Source organism: Ascaphus truei, chromosome 4 (assembly GCF_040206685.1).
Source record: "Ascaphus truei isolate aAscTru1 chromosome 4, aAscTru1.hap1, whole genome shotgun sequence".
In the NCBI taxonomy this organism is placed as follows: Eukaryota; Metazoa; Chordata; class Amphibia; order Anura; family Ascaphidae; genus Ascaphus; species Ascaphus truei.
In genome coordinates, this window is record NC_134486.1 from 71,798,176 (window position 1) to 71,816,298 (window position 18,123).

Consider the following 18,123-nt stretch of genomic DNA (forward strand, 5'->3'; position numbering starts at 1 on the left):
GGAGGGGGGAGGGAGGGGGAACACACTCCAAGTGCTTCACTGCTGAACGGGTCCCGACAGGGGGTCAGAGTGTGTGCGTGTGTAAGTGGGAGAGAGAGTGTGTGTGTAAGTGTGCGTGTCTAAAAGAGTGTGTGTGTAAGTGGGAGGGTTTGTGTGTGTGTGTAAATGGGAGTGTGTGTGTGTTTGTGTGTGGGGGAGAGAGTGTGTGTGTAAGTGGGAGGGTTTGTGTGTGTAAGAGGGAGAGAGTGTGTGTGTGTGTAAGTGTGAGAGTGTGTGTGTGGGGGAGAGAGTGTGTGTGTGTAAATGGGAGAGTGTGTGTGTGTGTAAGTGGGAGAGTGTGCAAGCGCGTAAGGGGGAGAAAGAGACGGGGCAATTTGGAGGTGGAGAGACGGTGGCGGGGTGACAGGGGGCGAGGGTTGGGGTTTCTCAGAATGTCAAAATCAAATTCTGGGGTTCCCCAACCAAAAAAAGGTTGAAAACCACTGTTCTAAATAGTATCCTCCTTCGAACTAGCCTTGTCATGTCTTTGTTTTACTTCGTCCTGTTCTTTGACAGACGTGGAATCCCCCCCCCCCCCCTTCAGAGGTTAGCGGCGGTTGCTCACCTTTGGTTAGTGATTTTCTCCCCCCCCCCCCTTCAGAGCTCGGCAGCAGTGGGTCACTGGGGCGGGAGGGTTGATTCTCCAACCCCCCCTCAGTCGCAGACGGGAGGGTTGTGCGGCTCACTGCAGGTGGGTTAGTGACAGGGTGCGGCGGCACCCTGCGGGTATCTCTGCGGTGGCTGACTTTGGGTGCGGTGTGTATTGTATGTCTTTATTTATATAGCGCCATCAATGTACAGAGTGCTTTAGGAGGTGTGACAGGGGGGGTGGCGGCAGCGGACTTACTGTGGGGCGGGGTGTCTGCTGCGGTGGCGGGCGGGAGCAGGGTCGTCAACAGAAAGCATGGGGCCCAGGACAAACGAAAGGAGCAGGGCACCCCCTTCCCCTCCCCCAACCCATAGCGCACCTACCAGGGAAAAATATTTTTTAGCGCACTGAGCGGGGTAAGGCAAGAGTGGGGGGGGTGAAGGCAAGAGTGGGGGGGTGAAGGCAAGAGTGGGGGGGGTGAAGGCAAGAGTGGGGGGGGTGAAGGCAAGAGTGGGGGGGTGAAGGCAAGAGTGGGGGGGTGAAGGCAAGAGTGGGGCGGGGTGAAGGCAAGAGTGGGGCGGGGTGAAGGCAAGAGTGGGGGGGTGAAGGCAAGAGTGGGGGGGGTGAAGGCAAGAGTGGGGGGGGGGGGTGAAGGCAGGAGTGGGGGGTGTGAAGGCAAGAGTGGGGGGTGTGAAGGCAAGAGTGGGGGGTGTGAAGGCAAGAGTGGGGGGGGGTGAAGGCAAGAGTGGGGGGTAAGGCAAGAGTGGAGGGGTAAGGCAAGAGTGGGGGGGGAAGGCAAGAGTGGGGGGGTAAGGCAAGAGTGGGGGGGTAAGGCAAGAGTGGGGGTGGGTTAAGGCAAGAGTGGGGGGGTGAAGGCAAGAGTGGGGGGGGGTGAAGGCAAGAGTGGGGGGGGGGTGAAGGCAAGAGTGGGGGGGGTGAAGGCAAGAGTGGGGGGGTGAAGGCAAGAGTGGGGGGGTGAAGGCAAGAGTGGGGGGGTGAAGGCAAGAGTGGGGGGGTGAAGGCAAAAGTGGGGGGGGGGTGAAGGCAAAAGTGGGGGGGGTGAAGGCAAGAGTGGGGGGGTGAAGGCAAGAGTGGGGGGGGGGGTGAAGACAAGAGTGGGGGGGTGAAGGCAAGAGTGGGGGGGTGAAGGCAAGAGTGGGGGGGTGAAGGCAAGAGTGGGGATGTGAAGGCAAAAGTGGGGGGGGGGGGGTGAAGGCAAGAGTGTGGGGGGGGTGTAAAGGCAAGAGTGGGGGGGGTGAAGGCAAAAGTAGGGGGGGTGAAGGCAAGAGTGGGGGGGGGTGAAGGCAAGAGTGGGGGGGTGAAGGCAAGAGTGGGGGGGGTGAAGGCAAGAGTGGGGGGTGTGAAGGCAAGAGTGGGGGGGGGTGAAGGCAAGAGTGGGGGGTAAGGCAAGAGTGGGGGGGTAAGGCAAGAGTGGGGGGGGGGTGAAGGCAAGAGTGGGGGGGGGGTGAAGGCAAGAGTGGGGGGGTGAAGGCAAGAGTGGGGGGGGGGTGAAGGCAAGAGTGGGGGGGTGATGGCAAGAGTGGGGGGGGTGAAGGCAAGAGTGGGGGGGTGAAGGCAAAAGTGGGGGGGTGAAGGCAAAAGTGGGGGGGTGAAGGCAAGAGTGGGGGGTGAAGGCAAGAGTGGGGATGTGAAGGCAAAAGTGGGGGGGTGAAGGCAAGAGTGTGGGGGGGGGGTGAAGGCAAGAGTGTGGGGGGTGAAGGCAAGAGTGGGGGGGGGTGAAGGCAAGAGTGGGGGGGTGAAGGCAAGAGTGGGGGGGGGTGAAGGCAAGAGTGGGGGGGGGTGAAGGCAAGAGTGGGGGGGGGGTGAAGGCAAGAGTGTGGGGGGTGAAGGCAAGAGTGGGGAGGGGTGAAGGCAAGAGTGGGGAGGGGTGAAGGCAAGAGTGGGGAGGGGGTGAAGGCAAGAGTGGGGGGGGTGAAGGCAAGAGTGGGGGGGGGTGAAGGCAAGAATGGGGGGGGTGAAGGCAAGAATGGGGGGGGTGAAGGCAAGAGTGGGGGGGGTGAAGGCAAGAGTGGGGGGGGGGTGAAGGCAAGAGTGGGGGGGGGGTGAAGGCAAGAGTGGGGGGGGTGAAGGCAAGAGTGGGGGGGGGTGAAGGCAAGAGTGGGGGGGTGAAGGCAAGAGTGGGGGGGTGAAGGCAAGAGTGGGGGGGGTGAAGGCAAGAGTGGGGGGTGTGAAGGCAAGAGTGGGGGGGGTGAAGGCAAGAGTGGGGGGTAAGGCAAGAGTGGAGGGGTAAGGCAAGAGTGGGGGGGGAAGGCAAGAGTGGGGGGGTAAGGCAAGAGTGGGGGGGTAAGGCAAGAGTGGGGGTGGGTTAAGGCAAGAGTGGGGGGGGTGAAGGCAAGAGTGGGGGGGGGTAAGGCAAGAGTGGGGGGGTAAGGCAAGAGTGGGGGGGTAAGGCAAGAGTGGGGGTGGGTTAAGGCAAGAGTGGGGGGGGTGAAGGCAAGAGTGGGGGGGGGTGAAGGCAAGAGTGGGGGGGGGTGAAGGCAAGAGTGGGGGGGGTGAAGGCAAGAGTGGGGGGGTGAAGGCAAGAGTGGGGGGGTGAAGGCAAGAGTGGGGGGGTGAAGGCAAGAGTGGGGGGGTGAAGGCAAGAGTGGGGGGGTGAAGGCAAAAGTGGGGGGGGGGGTGAAGGCAAAAGTGGGGGGGTGAAGGCAAGAGTGGGGGGGTGAAGGCAAGAGTGGGGGGGGGTGAAGACAAGAGTGGGGGGGTGAAGGCAAGAGTGGGGGGGTGAAGGCAAGAGTGGGGGGGTGAAGGCAAGAGTGGGGGGGTAAAGGCAAGAGTGGGGATGTGAAGGCAAAAGTGGGGGGGGGGGGTGAAGGCAAGAGTGTGGGGGGGGTGTAAAGGCAAGAGTGGGGGGGGTGAAGGCAAAAGTAGGGGGGGTGAAGGCAAGAGTGGGGGGGGGTGAAGGCAAGAGTGGGGGGGTGAAGGCAAGAGTGGGGCGGGTGAAGGCAAGAGTGGGGGGGGTGAAGGCAAGAGTGGGGGGTGTGAAGGCAAGAGTGGGGGGGGTGAAGGCAAGAGTGGGGGGTAAGGCAAGAGTGGGGGGGTAAGGCAAGAGTGGGGGGGGGTGAAGGCAAGAGTGGGGGGGGGGGTGAAGGCAAGAGTGGGGGGGTGAAGGCAAGAGTGGGGGGGGGTGAAGGCAAGAGTGGGGGGGTGATGGCAAGAGTGGGGGGGTGAAGGCAAGAGTGGGGGGGTGAAGGCAAAAGTGGGGGGGTGAAGGCAAAAGTGGGGGGGTGAAGGCAAGAGTGTGGGGGGGGGGGGTGAAGGCAAGAGTGTGGGGGGTGAAGGCAAGAGTGGGGGGGGGGTGAAGGCAAGAGTGGGGGGGTGAAGGCAAGAGTGGGGGGGGGTGAAGGCAAGAGTGGGGGGGGGTGAAGGCAAGAGTGGGGGGGGGGTGAAGGCAAGAGTGGGGGGGGGTGAAGGCAAGAGTGGGGAGGGGTGAAGGCAAGAGTGGGGAGGGGTGAAGGCAAGAGTGGGGAGGGGGTGAAGGCAAGAGTGGGGGGGGTGAAGGCAAGAGTGGGGGGGGGGGGTGAAGGCAAGAATGGGGGGGGTGAAGGCAAGAATGGGGGGGGTGAAGGCAAGAGTGGGGGGGGGTGAAGGCAAGAGTGGGGGGGGGGGTGAAGGCAAGAGTGGGGGGGGTGAAGGCAAGAGTGGGGGGGTGAAGGCAAGAGTGGGGGGGTGAAGGCAAGAGTGGGGGGGTGAAGGCAAGAGTGGGGGGGGTGAAGGCAAGAGTGGTGGGGGGGTGAAGGCAAGAGTGGGGGGGGAGTGAAAGGCAAGAGTGGGGGGGTGAAGGCAAGAGTGGGGGGGAGTGAAAGGCAGGAGCGGGCGTGCGTGCTAGAGGCGGCAGCGGGAGAGAGGCGACGGCCTGGAGTGTGCGGCGTGCGGGAGAGGTGAGTGGCAGTGAGAGAGGCGAGGGCCGGAAGTGTGCGGCGTGCGGGAGAGTGGCGACGGCCTGGAGTATGCAGCGTGCGGCCGTGAGAGGTGTGCGTCAGGGAGAGAGGCTGATGGTGCGCTTCGAGGGGGGTGGTAATGCGGGTGTGAGGGATTGATTCGGCGGGGTGCGGATGGAGGTTGCGGCCCGAGTGTGGCTGGTGGGTTTCATGGCAGATGGCGGGCCGGGTCGAGGTGCGGGTGGGGGGGTTGCAGGGGCGCTCGGTGAGGAGGAGAATCTGCGGCTGCACTGCGCTCAGAGGGGCACGCGGTGTAGCCATGGAGGGGGCGAGGTACACCGGCCAATGTGAGCTGTGGGGGGGTGGGACACAGGGGGGGGGGGTGAGCCAATGAGAGCCGTGGGAGGGCGGCGGCCCACGGACCAACGGACCAATCGGATTGCCCCTAGATACAGGCAGACACAGGACAGACAGACACACATACAACGGTTTGAAAAAAAAAAATATATATATATATATATATATATATATATATAGAATTTTTTTTTACAAACCAAACCCAAAACCCAAACACGGGGTCAAGTGCACATCTCCAGTGACTGTCCACAAGTGTGAAGCCGCTTAAATGACATATACAGAGGCGACCAGATTTATTTGAGTGCGGCTAGCTCCGCAAGCCTGGGGATGCCCCGCCATGCTAGCCGCACTCCCTCGGCGTGCCGCGCGTCATCGACGCGCGGTCACGCGTCATCGGGTGCCTGCGCCCCCTGTACGCGCGTCCAGGGCTCCCCGAGGGAGCCCTGGTGTCCCGCGATGTGGGGGACGGCGGCAGGGGGTTCCGGGGGACCCGGCGGACCCGGCAGCGGGAGGGAGAAAGCCCCGATCGGAGGGTGCTCCTGAGCGGCTTCGGCGCGCGCCAGGCAGATCCCGGCGCGCGCCTGGTTACTGCTGCGGCCGAGACCGGGCAAATGCTCGAATAAACTCGGCCGCAGCAGTATAGTGTTGAAAATGGAAGAATCAACAGTTGTCAGAGCTGAAAGGCATTAATATCTGCCTAGGAAGAAAGGAATCCGGCGCTACAGCATGTGACAAACTCCAGGGTACTTCCAGGTTAGAACAAAAACTTTATTGGACCTCACGAACACACAGCTACACCACAGTCTCCCCCTCAACGCGTTTCACGCTAGAATCAGCGCTTCTTCTTGGAGTGGGGAGATGTGGTCTGAGCCTGCATATTTCTAGCGTGAAACGCATTGAGGGGGAGACTGTGGTGTAGCTGTGTGTTCGTGAGGTCCAATAAAGTTTTTGTTCTAACCCGGAAGTGCCCTGGAGTTTGTCACATGCTGTAGCGCCGGATTCCTTTCTTCCTATGCCAATTCTTCAGAAGGCTGCACGGCCAGACATCGGAAATTAGAGGAGAGCAGGACCAGGTTTATGAGCCTATATAGGTAAGGTTTTTCCTTCCCGGCTTTGACTTTACTCTGGTCCATGTATACACTCCAGCTCCACTCTATGTGACACTCACCGACACCTTGTGTGCTTCTACTAAGCTGCCTGAGCGCAGGACAAATATCTTTCACTGCATTAATATCTGCCTGTCTGGATCCAAGAGAGTTAATTATTTGATCCACACTGATTGGTAATGGACAAAGCTAGTTTCCTAGTTTAGGGATTCTTAATTAAAAGTTACACTGTCTAACTGTAAGATGGTGTTTGAAGATAAGTAATATACGGCTGTCAATATAACTCCTTTCTGAACAACTCTAATATGAGATCCGTTAGTGTTACGGTTATACCAAACTGTATTTTTTCCCATTAGGCCACATCTTTTTTTATTCTTCAGATAAATGTAAAAAATATTTATTAAATTGGCATTGTGGCTATATAATTAGTTGAGGCCCTTTTGCTCGACGTGTATATTCTTGGTTGCAGATACTAGATACCAGAGCAGATCCCTTCAGAATAGGCCTAATTCTTAATGTCAATTCTGACTGCACCCAGACTTACAAAAACCCTTTTTTCCCAATCACCTTTATTACTGTGTCACCATACTTAATATTATATTTTCTTATATCACTATGTTTGTCACCTTTGAATAAGTATTAGCCTTTAATAAATCTTTCATTGATTTACCTTCACGCTGTCTTCATTGAAGTACAAGATTAGACATTCACTCATTTCTGTGACACAAATCATCCCTTTTTTACACAATTCCTAATTGTTAGGAAGAAATATCTTCAGCCTCTCTAGGAAAGTAGTTTAGTACATCAATATACAGTATAGTTTTACATTTGACTTGATTGAAAGAAGAAAATATAAAGATGAAGATGTGTACATGTTGCCATTACCTTTGGGATGCATGCTGCGGTTTCTGACAAACGTGGGTATGTATAGGAACTGAAGGAATGCCCCTGCTGGTTTGTTTTCAAAACACCTGCACCATATGGTATGACTGGTTCTTGGAGGCCAGATCCTGACCTTGACCTTTGTCTTATGGCTGGTTGAGGGCTTGTTTGTGTAACATATGAGGACTTTGGTCTCTTATCATAATCATCCTTGGGTAGTCCATCTCCCCATTCACTGTACTCAAGTCTTTCTTTAGAGCCCTCACTCAACATTATTGTCCCTGTAATAGAAGGTTGGAAATGATCCCTGTAGTCCTGAAGAGATGCACCAGTAACCATGTGGTAGTCCCATTTTAGCCCACATTGATCAACTGATTTACTTTTTGTTTCCAATTGTGGATGATACTCTGAAGGATAACTTGACATATCTGGCTTCATTGATTTTACTTCAGGATAGTATGCTTCATAAGATCTCATTTTCACTGGATGCCCATTTTGTCTGGTAGGTTTGTTTGCTCGATAATATCCCTCTGCTTCCTCCGCACTCAGGCTTCTCTCTTTGTATCTTTCAGAAATATTACTTTTTGGAACCTCGGTCTCACAACTATATTGGGAGTAGGTTATGAAGCCATTTTCTTCTGGATAACCTTTTAAATGGTTGGCGTGCCCCTGGCGAGGGGTGGGTGGACTCTCCTTCCGAAGAGAATTGGAACGTGTAACGGAAATATTGTCAAAATCTTCTAGCAAGCCATTGATGGAGGCATCCTGTGGAGGTCTACTCCCTCTGACAATAGTCTAAAGAAAGAAAGAAAAGCAGTTTATAAAGTTGGCTTCATATTATTAAAAAAAAAAAAAAAAACAAGCCAGAAGAGTGCATAAGTATTTATTGCAGCCAGAAATCTAAATGAATTCCCAAGCATACCCAAACCATTATCCCAATGCTTAAGTTGTATTTTTAACAACTGCAGGAAAGTTACCATACCTAAGAACATCATGGTTGCAAAATAAGACTGAATATACAGTGGTTGTAATTCTGCCGTACTTTGACGTCTAAAGCTGTGTTCTGCTACACAGTAGCCTTTGCTACACAAAGGCAATACAAATATTTGGCGTTTAATATAACCCTCTGTCAAGGTATCCCTGTTGAATTCTCCTATGTCATGATTCCAAATCCCCTCTTCACTCCTCAACCCCTTGAAAGTGAAGTTTATAATGACATAAATAATATAATATATAATAACATCTGCAGATAAATATTAAAGCACAGGAAGGGCCTAGACTTGGGAATTATGTGGGACGTCTCCTAATTTTTTTGATTTGGACTGACAAGAAATATATTTTATAACATAATACTGGTGTGGGAGATAGAAATTATTTAATCTTTCCATATGTTATGAAAAAGTGGATTATTTGTACTTTTGTCAGTATAAGAAGTTTATGTTTGGGATAAATGTGAGATTGTATAATGATGATGATCATAGCTATATATTTTCAGCTTCTGTAAAATTATTTCAACCTGTGCAAGTTATGTTAAATTGATTTTGCAGAAGAAGCTGTGAAAGGTTAGACTTGTGTGGTACTCACAAAAAACGAAATCCAGTGCCAACAAATTGAGATGACCTATAGATAAAAGGTCAGTCTAACTATACAGCAAATATAATATAGTGCCAACAACTAAATCGGGAGTGGCCAACTCCAGTCCTCAAGGGCCACCAACAGGTCAGGTGTTAAGGATATCACTGCTTCAGCACAGATGGTGCAGTCTTTGACTGAGCCACTGATTAAGCCACCTGTGCTGAAACAGGGATATCCTTAAAACCTGACCTGTTAGTGGCCCTTGAGTTGGCCACTCCTGAACTAGACTAGACAAAAATGATAGAACATCTGGAGCAGCAACTGGATGGCAGAATCCCAGATAAGCAGCACTCAGGAAAGTTCAAAAAAAGGTCTTTATTTGGACAAACAGCAATCTCCACAGACACCTACATGTTTCAAGCCTGTAAGGCGCTTTATCAACCACCCTGATTTAAGATACAGCAATCATGTAAAGAAAAAAACAAGTCAAACACAACAAGAAAAAAAAACATAAAGAACACACACACACACACACACACACACACACACACAAAACCAGGAAAACGACTTTTTATATATTATTCAAAATTCACAAGTCCCTTGGGAGACACCATCTTTTTTCTTGATATGCGTGACTTGCTTCTTTTTAGACTTATGTAGTCACATTCGTTACAAATTATATACTGTACCATTAAATTAACTCTCCAGGAGAGATTAAATGCTGCCTTCATTTTTTTTATTGACAATTTAGCTGAATTTCCCCACACAAACTTTCAGCAAATGCAGTTGTTAGTCTAGTATTAAAAACAAAACACATGCAGAAACCATAAAACCTTAAATATATAATTGGAATTACAAGATTGGTTCCCCCAGCAATATCCACCATTCCCGTAAACCCATAAACTGTCAAGATTCATGTTATTATACTTGATTAACCCCTCGGGTGCTGGAAGTGACTGCAGCACATTTCTCCCTAAGCACTGAAAATAAAAGTGAAGAAGTGAGGAGGATTTTTCACACCGCACTCACACAAAATGAAATCAATAGAATACAATCTATTGAAATGAAGGTGAACAACCCTTAGTGTTATTCACGTTATTTCAATTGCTTCCTGAACACTTCCTGCATTTGTTCAGGGCAGCTTTGACAGTAGCTATATTTCATGGTGTGCCTTTTCTGGTCTGTCCTCTAGTGATAAGCTATAATGGATCTGCCTGTGAAAACAGCTGTCTGCTCCTGTTCCAAAGAGAGGATGAGGAACGGCTGCAGCTCCCAAATACTGAATTAATTTTGACAATAATGAAGTAGGTAATTATAACAGTTTTCCCTCATAAGACCTTACATGTAATGTGTCTAAAATCACAACTATATACACTTTGCAGTTTTGTTATTTTTTTTTTACAAAAAGCATCTGTAGTCTTATCAGTTACATTCGATTACTTGTTTGGTGCATTAAATTTTTTTTTTAAAAAACAAAAAAAAAAAAATTGAGGAAATAAAAGCATATCTTTCCTCCTGCTTTTTTAAAATTAGGCTATGAAGATAGAAAAAAACGAACAATGTTGCGGATTACAGGTTGATAAGAGATAACACTACAGGGAGTTACGATGTCAATTTGGCATTTCTGACCAAACTGTCCTATTCCAGACAATTTACTAATAGTTTTTAATATTATGGTCACAAAAGTGGTGTAACTTACCATGTATCAAGTATTTTTATTTCAGGACAGCTAATAGAGACGTTCTGCATTAACTAGTACAGCATATTTATTTATTTATAAAATGTTTTAGTAATACATTGAGAGTTACCTCTTGTTAAATTCCTCTGGTGTCATATGATAAGATTACAGCTTTGAAAAGCTTACAGTATGTAAAAAAATGCCTGTTTTATGGGTACTTAATTACAAAAAGTGGGACTGCAGAAAAAAAAAGATACTTTAACTCAGAGCTGTGCAAACTGGGGGGCGCGCAAGATTTTCCTGGGGGGGCACGGGCGGTTGCAGAGGTCCCACGCTCTTCCCTAAGGTATTTAAATTAAATGCCGGGGGATCGTGTGAGACCTCTGCAACTTCACTTGCCGGGATTCAGATGCGTGGTGTGACGCGTCGCCATGGCAACGCATGTGACGTGATGTCACATGACCCGCCGCCATGGCAACGCAGCTGCAAATGACGGGGGGGGGGGCGCGAGCGCCGGGGCAACCAAACACAGGGGTGGGGGGGGGTGAAACTCCAATAGTTTGCGAGCCCTGCTTTAAACCCTGCTGAAATCAAGATTTATTATTATTATTATTTTTTTTTATATTGACCATTAAAGAGAAATGCCAGAAACTGGTACTCATAAATAGCTTTAACATTTTGTTGAGTTAACAAAACAAACATGATAAAATAAAAAGACAAACAAAGATGTCAGTCACCCATGCAGTGTGTAATTTGCCATTCTTTATATTAGTTTTTCAAATTTGTGTTACCATAACAACATTGGAAACATTTAATTACAATCGTTCTTATCTACAATGCATTTAGACATTATTAAAAATAGAACTTCAGCAGCATTTTCTGTAGTGGCTTGAAAATCTGATGTATTCTAATTGTCATTCTTTTATTATGTAGATCTTGTTTCATATTTTTGTTTATCTGTTCTAATATGCAGGGTAGCACTGGCTACAGATGAGGAGAACATACCCTTCCGCACATGCAGACTTTCTCATTTCTATGAGAATTGTTATTAGAACAACAAGACAATTTTGACCGCATAATTCTAGTGAGTGCGGACTAATTGTGAATCCGGAACACCTGATTATCAGGTATTTAGTTAGCCCTTCTCCACAATGCCGACAGGACCTGACGAAGCGAGAGATACTCACGAAACGCGTAGTCCTGTGTTGGCATTGTGTTCTGTTTGTGACCACTGAAGGCCACCGTACTCCCAAGGAAGAACTCATTTGCAGCCTCTGCGACCGGACGCGGCAGCAAGGGAGTTCCCGCATGAGCTATGTCGACGGAGACGGATGCCGGAAGTGCAGTATTGTGCATGTAAGTTATGCAAACTTACTTGTTGTTCTAATAAATTGTCTTTTATTCACTGAGTGATTTCGCCCCTATTTGGAGTGCATCGGAGGGAGTGAACTGCTTCCACCAGGAATCCCCACATCAGTTTTTGGGCACTATCCCTTGAAGTGGATTCCCATCCAAAAGATACCTTGACAAGATTGGCTCACACTTGCCCGTGTGAGTAACAATTGGCTGTGCCAATTTTTTTGGATTATCTATTACCCATTCCCTGTGTTATGCTTGTTCCATCTAGTGGACTATATATATATGAAGTATTTATTTTATCTTTTTTTCTTTTATGCGCTCAGCATCTCGACAAGAAATCTGTGTTTGTGGAGATCAAGGAAGGATCTTTTAAAGGTTGAGCTGCAGTTCTAAAGGGCCAGTATACGATTCTGTTTGTTTTTAGGCTCTTACGTATGTCTGTATAATTACATATATATATTATTGTGATTGTGAGCCGCAGATCTTTCACACTTTCTCATTTCTATAGCACAATTTAGTGGTACAGAAGAGTTCCTAAATTGTCGAGGTGAACTAACAAAATCACTTGTGACCATATTCTTCCAGGGAAAAACCAGCACACGTTGTGCATGCACGAAAGGCAGGAAGGCCGGACAGCAGGAGGTTACAATCATCGAGACGGGAGAGAATGAGGGCTGTTGTCAGAGTTTTAGCAGTGGAGCAACAGAGGAAAGGGCGTATCTTTCGGATATTGTGGAGGAAAAAGCGACAGGTTTTAGAAACATTTTGAATGCGAGAGGAGAATGTGAGAGAGGAGTCGAGTGGGACCCCTAGGCAGCGTGCTTGTGCTATTGGGTGAATGATAGCACTACCAACAGTTATGTGGAAGGACGTAGTAGGGCCAGGTTTGGGAGGAAGTATGAGGAGCTCGGTTTTCTTGTCCGATTTTCGTTATGTGCGCATGCGCAGACCGGCAATGCGCTGTTCTACGCATGCGCAACATCGGCAAAACCCCCCATTCTGCGCATGCGCGACCCTGGACCGGCCCGTTTTGCGCATGCGCAGACATGGCGGACCCTTCTCGGTACCGCCGTGTCGGCGGATCACCGAAAAGCGGGGCCTCGCAGTAACTGTTAGATACACCCAGTCATATCTCTGTCCATGAAATGTCTGTGAATTTAATGTATAACCTCTGTTAATTTAATATATGCATGTATTGTCAACATAAATCTGTAACCAGGACATACTTGAACATGAGAGGTAACTCTCAATGTATTATTTCCTTGTAAAACATTTTATAATTAAATATAACAGACCTCTTAGAGGAAGCATTTGGGTAGCTCAGCTGGCTGATACTATGCATCTTATATGCATTTACCATGACCCTTTGCAGACACACTTACCAGAACACGCCCCTACTTACCACTTAGATTGTAAGTTCTTCGGGGCATGGACTCCTTTTCCTAATGTTACTTTTATATATGAAGTGATTATTCCTATTTTGTCACGTGTTACTGCTGTAAAGTGCGCTAAATAAATAAAGACACATACATAACACATTTCACCAAAACATCGATCTTGAAAGATGCTCATAAACAAGCCTATTAATGTTTCTGTTGCTCACAACTGCTATCAGCAAAGAAACTAATAAACCTACTGTAGGAGCTACATTTTGAACTAGAGAATAAGGCACCATAAACATCATTGGAATCTTTTAAAAATGACCTTTGTGTGCCTCTGCTGCAGGGATGGACCCTCTTGTTGGTTATTACTTTGGGTTGGATGGCAAAGGGTCAGACCATAGAACCACAAGACTATTCCTTGCAATGTTCTTTTTCTTGGTTCTATAGGATCATTTGCTTTCTCAAGGGAGAAAGAGCTTGTGGGGCTGGAAGTGTGCTCTTATAAATACTATTCGTATGTTCATTTGAATGGGGAAAGATGCCCACATGCCCTCCTGGAACCATTACAATCTGGCTTTCGTACAGCTCACTCAAAAGAGACAGTGCTCACTAAAGTAGCCAATGATCTACATGAAGCCAAGTCCCATAGCAATTTTCCCCTACTAACACTGCTCGATCTCCCTGCAAATCTCTATCCTGGTTCTCATCTTACCACTCCCATTGCACATTTTCGGTCTCTGTTTCTAACACTTCTTTGTCTTCTGTTGATCTGTCTGTTGGTGTACCTCAGGTTCTGTTCTGGGACCTCTCCTTTTCTCTCTCTACACACTATCACTTGATGACCTCATCAACTATTTTGGCTTTGGATATCATCTCTATGCAGATGATACACAGATATATCTATCCACCCCTACCCTCACACCTGCAATTCAGTCCCAAGTCTCTGATTGCCTCCTGGCTATATCCTCGTGGATGGCACGCTGCCACCGTAAACTTAATATGGCTAAAGCTGAACTCCTCATATTTCTACCTAAACCTGTCCCAATATCCCTTTTCCATCACCGTAAATGGTTCGGTCACCCATGCACGTTGCCTATGAGTGTCATTTGACTCTTCCCTTTCCTTCTCCATTCACATTCACGACATGGCTACAACTTGTTGCTTCTTCCTCCGTAATATTTCTAAGGTCCGCTCTTTCCTCTGTTACACTATTGCTAAAACTCTAATTCATGTTCTCCTCTGTCTGGATTATTGTAACATACTACTAACAGGCTTCCCCGTCTCTTTCTTTGCCAGCAATCCAAAATTCTGCTGTTAGAATAATTTCACTTTTTCCCAAAACAGACTCTGCTCATCTTCTTAAATTCCTCTCCTGGCTTCCTATCAAGTTTCGAATCACCAACTAAGGTCTCCTGTTTATCTTCAAGGCTTTCCACTCATCTGCTCCTCCCTATATATCAGCTCTGATCTCTCGCTATGTCACTGCTCGTCGTTTGCATTCTGCCCACAACCGTCTCCTTCCCACCTCTTTCTCCTCTACTGCTCTCTCCCACCTTTTTTCCTCACTGCCCCTTACCTGTTGATCTCCCTCACACTCGGTTTACGCCAAGTACCGTCTCACCCCACCTTTAAGACGAACCTTAAAACTCACCTCTTAAATTAGGCATTTGATTAGCCTAGACTCATGGCTACTGTCACACACCCACATGGCTACTGTCACTCCTACCAATGACTGCCATCTACTGCATTTATTCCCTCATCTGCTGTCTCTAAATTCCCCATAATCCAACTTAGATTGTAAACTCTTGGCGGCAGGGATTTCCTTTCGTATTGTCTGATCTTATTTGTTGCACTTATTGTACTATAATTCCCTGTACGTATTGTCTCTCTTGTAAAGTGCTAAGTACAGCTGTGGGCGTTATATTTCTTTATTTATCAAATATTTTACCAGGAAGTAATACATTGAGAGTTACCTCTCGTTTTCAAGTATGTCCTGGGCAAAGAGTTAAGATGACAAATAGTACATGGTTACAAATACAGTTACATAAGTGAACAGGGTATACATTATATACAAGACATTGCATGCATAGTTAGAGATAATATATATTATAGGCGTATGTACAGTTACAGACCAGATTAAAATGTGAGACATCTTTAGTTTTGAAAGAATTTAAACTGGTGGTGGATGTGAGAGTCTCCGGTAGATTGTTCCAGTTTTGGGATGCACAGAAAGAGAAGGAGGAGTGGCCAGATAATTTGTTGAGCCTTGGGACCATGAACAGTCTTTTGGAGTCAGATCTCAGATGATAAGTGCTGCATAAGTAGGGGTGAGGAGCTTGTTCAGATAGATCGGTAGCTTTCCCAGAAAGTATTTGAAGGCAAGACAGTAACGATGAACTTTGCGCCTAGACTCGTGATGAACAATCTAGTTCTTTGAGCATTGCTCAGTGATGTGTGGTGTAGTTGCATTGGAGAACAAAACGGAATATTGAATTATAGAGGGTGTCAAGTTTGCTAAGGTGTGTTTGGGGTGCCGAGCCGTATACTATGTCCCCATAGTCGATGATTGGTATTAGCATCTGCTGTGCGATACGCGTTCTGACCAGCAGACTTAGGGAGGATTTGTTCCTGTAAAGTACACCTAGTTTGGCATAGGTTTTGGATGTCAGGGTATCAATGTGCATCCCGAATCTTAAATGGGAGTCAAACCATATGCCCAAGTATTTAAAACTAGTAACAGGAGTTAGGGTGGTGTTAGCGTTGGTTCTGATCTGGAGCTCAGTCATTGGAAGCTTTAAAAATGTAGCCTTGATCCCAAATACCATTGTTACAGACTTGTCAGTATTTAAAAACAGTTTGTTTTGGGAAATCCAATTTTCAAGACTCAAAAAGTCAGATTGAAGTATATTTTCAAGGTTGGAGAGGCTATGTCTGTGTCTGTGTGCATATAAGATTGAGTTATCTGCATACATGTGCATTGAAGCTCCCTTACAAGCTGTAGGAAGATCATTGAAGAACACCGAGTAGAGTAGGGGCCCCAGAACAGAGCCTTGCGGGACACCACAGATGATATCCAAGGGGTTGGAGTTAGAGCCTGAGATGGACACATGTTGGGATCTACCTGATAGGTAGGAATTAAACCAGTTTGAAGCATGCTTCCCTATTCCAGAGCACTGGAGTTTGTTAAGCTAGATAACATGATCAATAGTATCAAAAGCCTATGCAAAATCTAGGAATATTGCACCAGTGAGTTGTCCCAGTTCCATTCCACAATGGATTTCATTGCAAACCTATAGCAGGGTAGTTACGGTGGAGTGTTTGGGGCGAAAGCCAGATTGGAATTGGCTAGGGAAATTTGTCTTGGTATAGTAATCGCTTAATTGGGAGTGAACACATTTTGACATTACTTTGGATAGTATTGGGAGAAGAGAGATTGGCCTGTAGTTTGAGACAGTGTTTTTGTCCCCACTTTTGAAGATTTGGGCAACTCTGGCAGTTTTCCAGGTCTTAGGGATATGGCCTGCAGACAGAATAGAGTTGACTATGGAAGCAATTGGTTTGGCAATGGCTGGGGCACCAAGTCTTAGGAACTTAGATTGTGGTAAGTCAGGTCCACATTGGCTGCTTAGTTTTAATTTGAGGATAGCTTGTGTAATCTCCTCTTCGGATACTGGGAGAAATTGAAAATTGTGGGCAGTGTTGGGAGAGGGTGGGGCCAAGGGGGTACTCACAGAATGAGATTCATGTTTGTGGTTGGTTTGGGTTGCGTTTTGCTAATAAGTTAGTAGCACGCCCCACAAAGTAATCATTGAATGCATTTGCAATGTCAGTGGGGTTTGTCAGAGTAATATCCTCCTTAGTGATATTACTTGGTTGTTGATGGTTAGAAGGCTAGAATATATTGTTGATAACCTTCCAGAAGTTAGCTGGGTTTGATGTATTCTGGAGAAGATTGCAAAGTAATATTGTGCTTTTGCGTGTCTTGTTTGCCTTGTGCACATGTTCTGCAGGCATCTTCAGTGATTGAGATCCTTGGTAGTGCCAGTTACTTTGTAGCTTTTCCACAAGGCATCTCTGAACTGGTAGAGTGCTATAATGTCAGTTGTTAGCCACAGTCACCGAAAATGTCTGGAAGGATGCCAGATGATTGGATTCTTCTGGGATTTGAGGAGAAAATTCAGTCTAGCAAGGAATTTTTGTGAGATTTCGGGTTTGTCCACGTGGGTTGGGAAATGAGTGTTAGGTTAAGTGACTTGAGTTGTATCTGGATTTTGTGAGGTCGAGCCAATTGAAGTTGAAATCCCCAAGAACTAGCAGCTCCCTCTTCTCATTCTGAGAGGAAATGGAGCCAAGAGACTGGGTGATATCAGTCAGGGACTGTAGAGGGGCGTTTGGGGGGCGGTAGATGCCAGCAACCAAGATGGGCTTAGAAAGGGGAGGCAGGATTTAAAAAAAGGGTGAGCTTGGGGGGCAATTTAACAGTGTAAATTGTAAGGTGTCTGCAATATAAAATAAGACCCCTCCTCCTCTCTTTGACCTATCTCTCCTAGAAATGGAGTATCCGTGAATGGCAATATTGCATCGGGAGTTTTAGGGGTTAGCCATGTTTCTGTAAGAACGATGTCTGGGTTTATGCATAAGGCACCATGTCCTTAGTTCACCCAGTTTGGGCAGCAGGCTCCGGATATTTATATGGCTGACATATAGGCTTTTTTGGAATTTGAAGGGGGTATTCTCAGGGGTATGGGACAGAGTTGAAAGGGAGGGCCTGGGTTAGGTTCAATATCACCTGCTAAAGAGAGTAATAGTATGAGTAAAAATTTGAGTAGTTGCATCACTGTAAATGTGTGATGTTTGCCATTAGAGTGAGCGGTGGCTGGTGTGCTGGTTTTCAGAGTTCTCCACCAACATTCGGTAGATAATGCAAGGCTTTTGAGTAATCCAGGGTGTATGGTGATATTGTGTGTGGGCCAGGAGGGAGGTGTTTGTAGTGGATAGAGAGAGTAACATTTTCATGAGGCTACGAGAAAGAACAAAGTTAAGATACATACCAGGTTCATTATAACAGAGGTAGGTAATGCGGCATTAAGCTGTTGTGAGTCAAGTGAGTGTGCAGACTAAACAGCAGGGGTGTGCTTTTTCCTTGTTAAAATGTTGTGCTGCATTGCGATGTTAGGGCCTATTTAGGGTTTGCTGAGGGTGAGTGGGGTGAGGGTTGTGGAGGGAGGGGGGGGGGGCAGTTGTGTGCAGTCAATATTGA

At 47.6% G+C, this 18,123-nt stretch overlaps 1 protein-coding gene across 4 annotated transcripts in view; it reads right to left on the reverse strand.

The window, feature by feature from the left end:
* PAK5 (p21 (RAC1) activated kinase 5) overlaps positions 1-18,123 on the reverse strand; it is a 199,234-nt gene that overhangs the window by 46,203 nt on the left and 134,908 nt on the right. For all 4 annotated transcript variants that reach the window (XM_075596028.1, XM_075596031.1, XM_075596029.1 and 1 more), the window contains exon 3: positions 6,873-7,664. In XM_075596028.1, the coding sequence (XP_075452143.1) occupies positions 6,873-7,664 (792 nt within the window). The remainder of the gene's footprint in view (positions 1-6,872; positions 7,665-18,123) is intronic.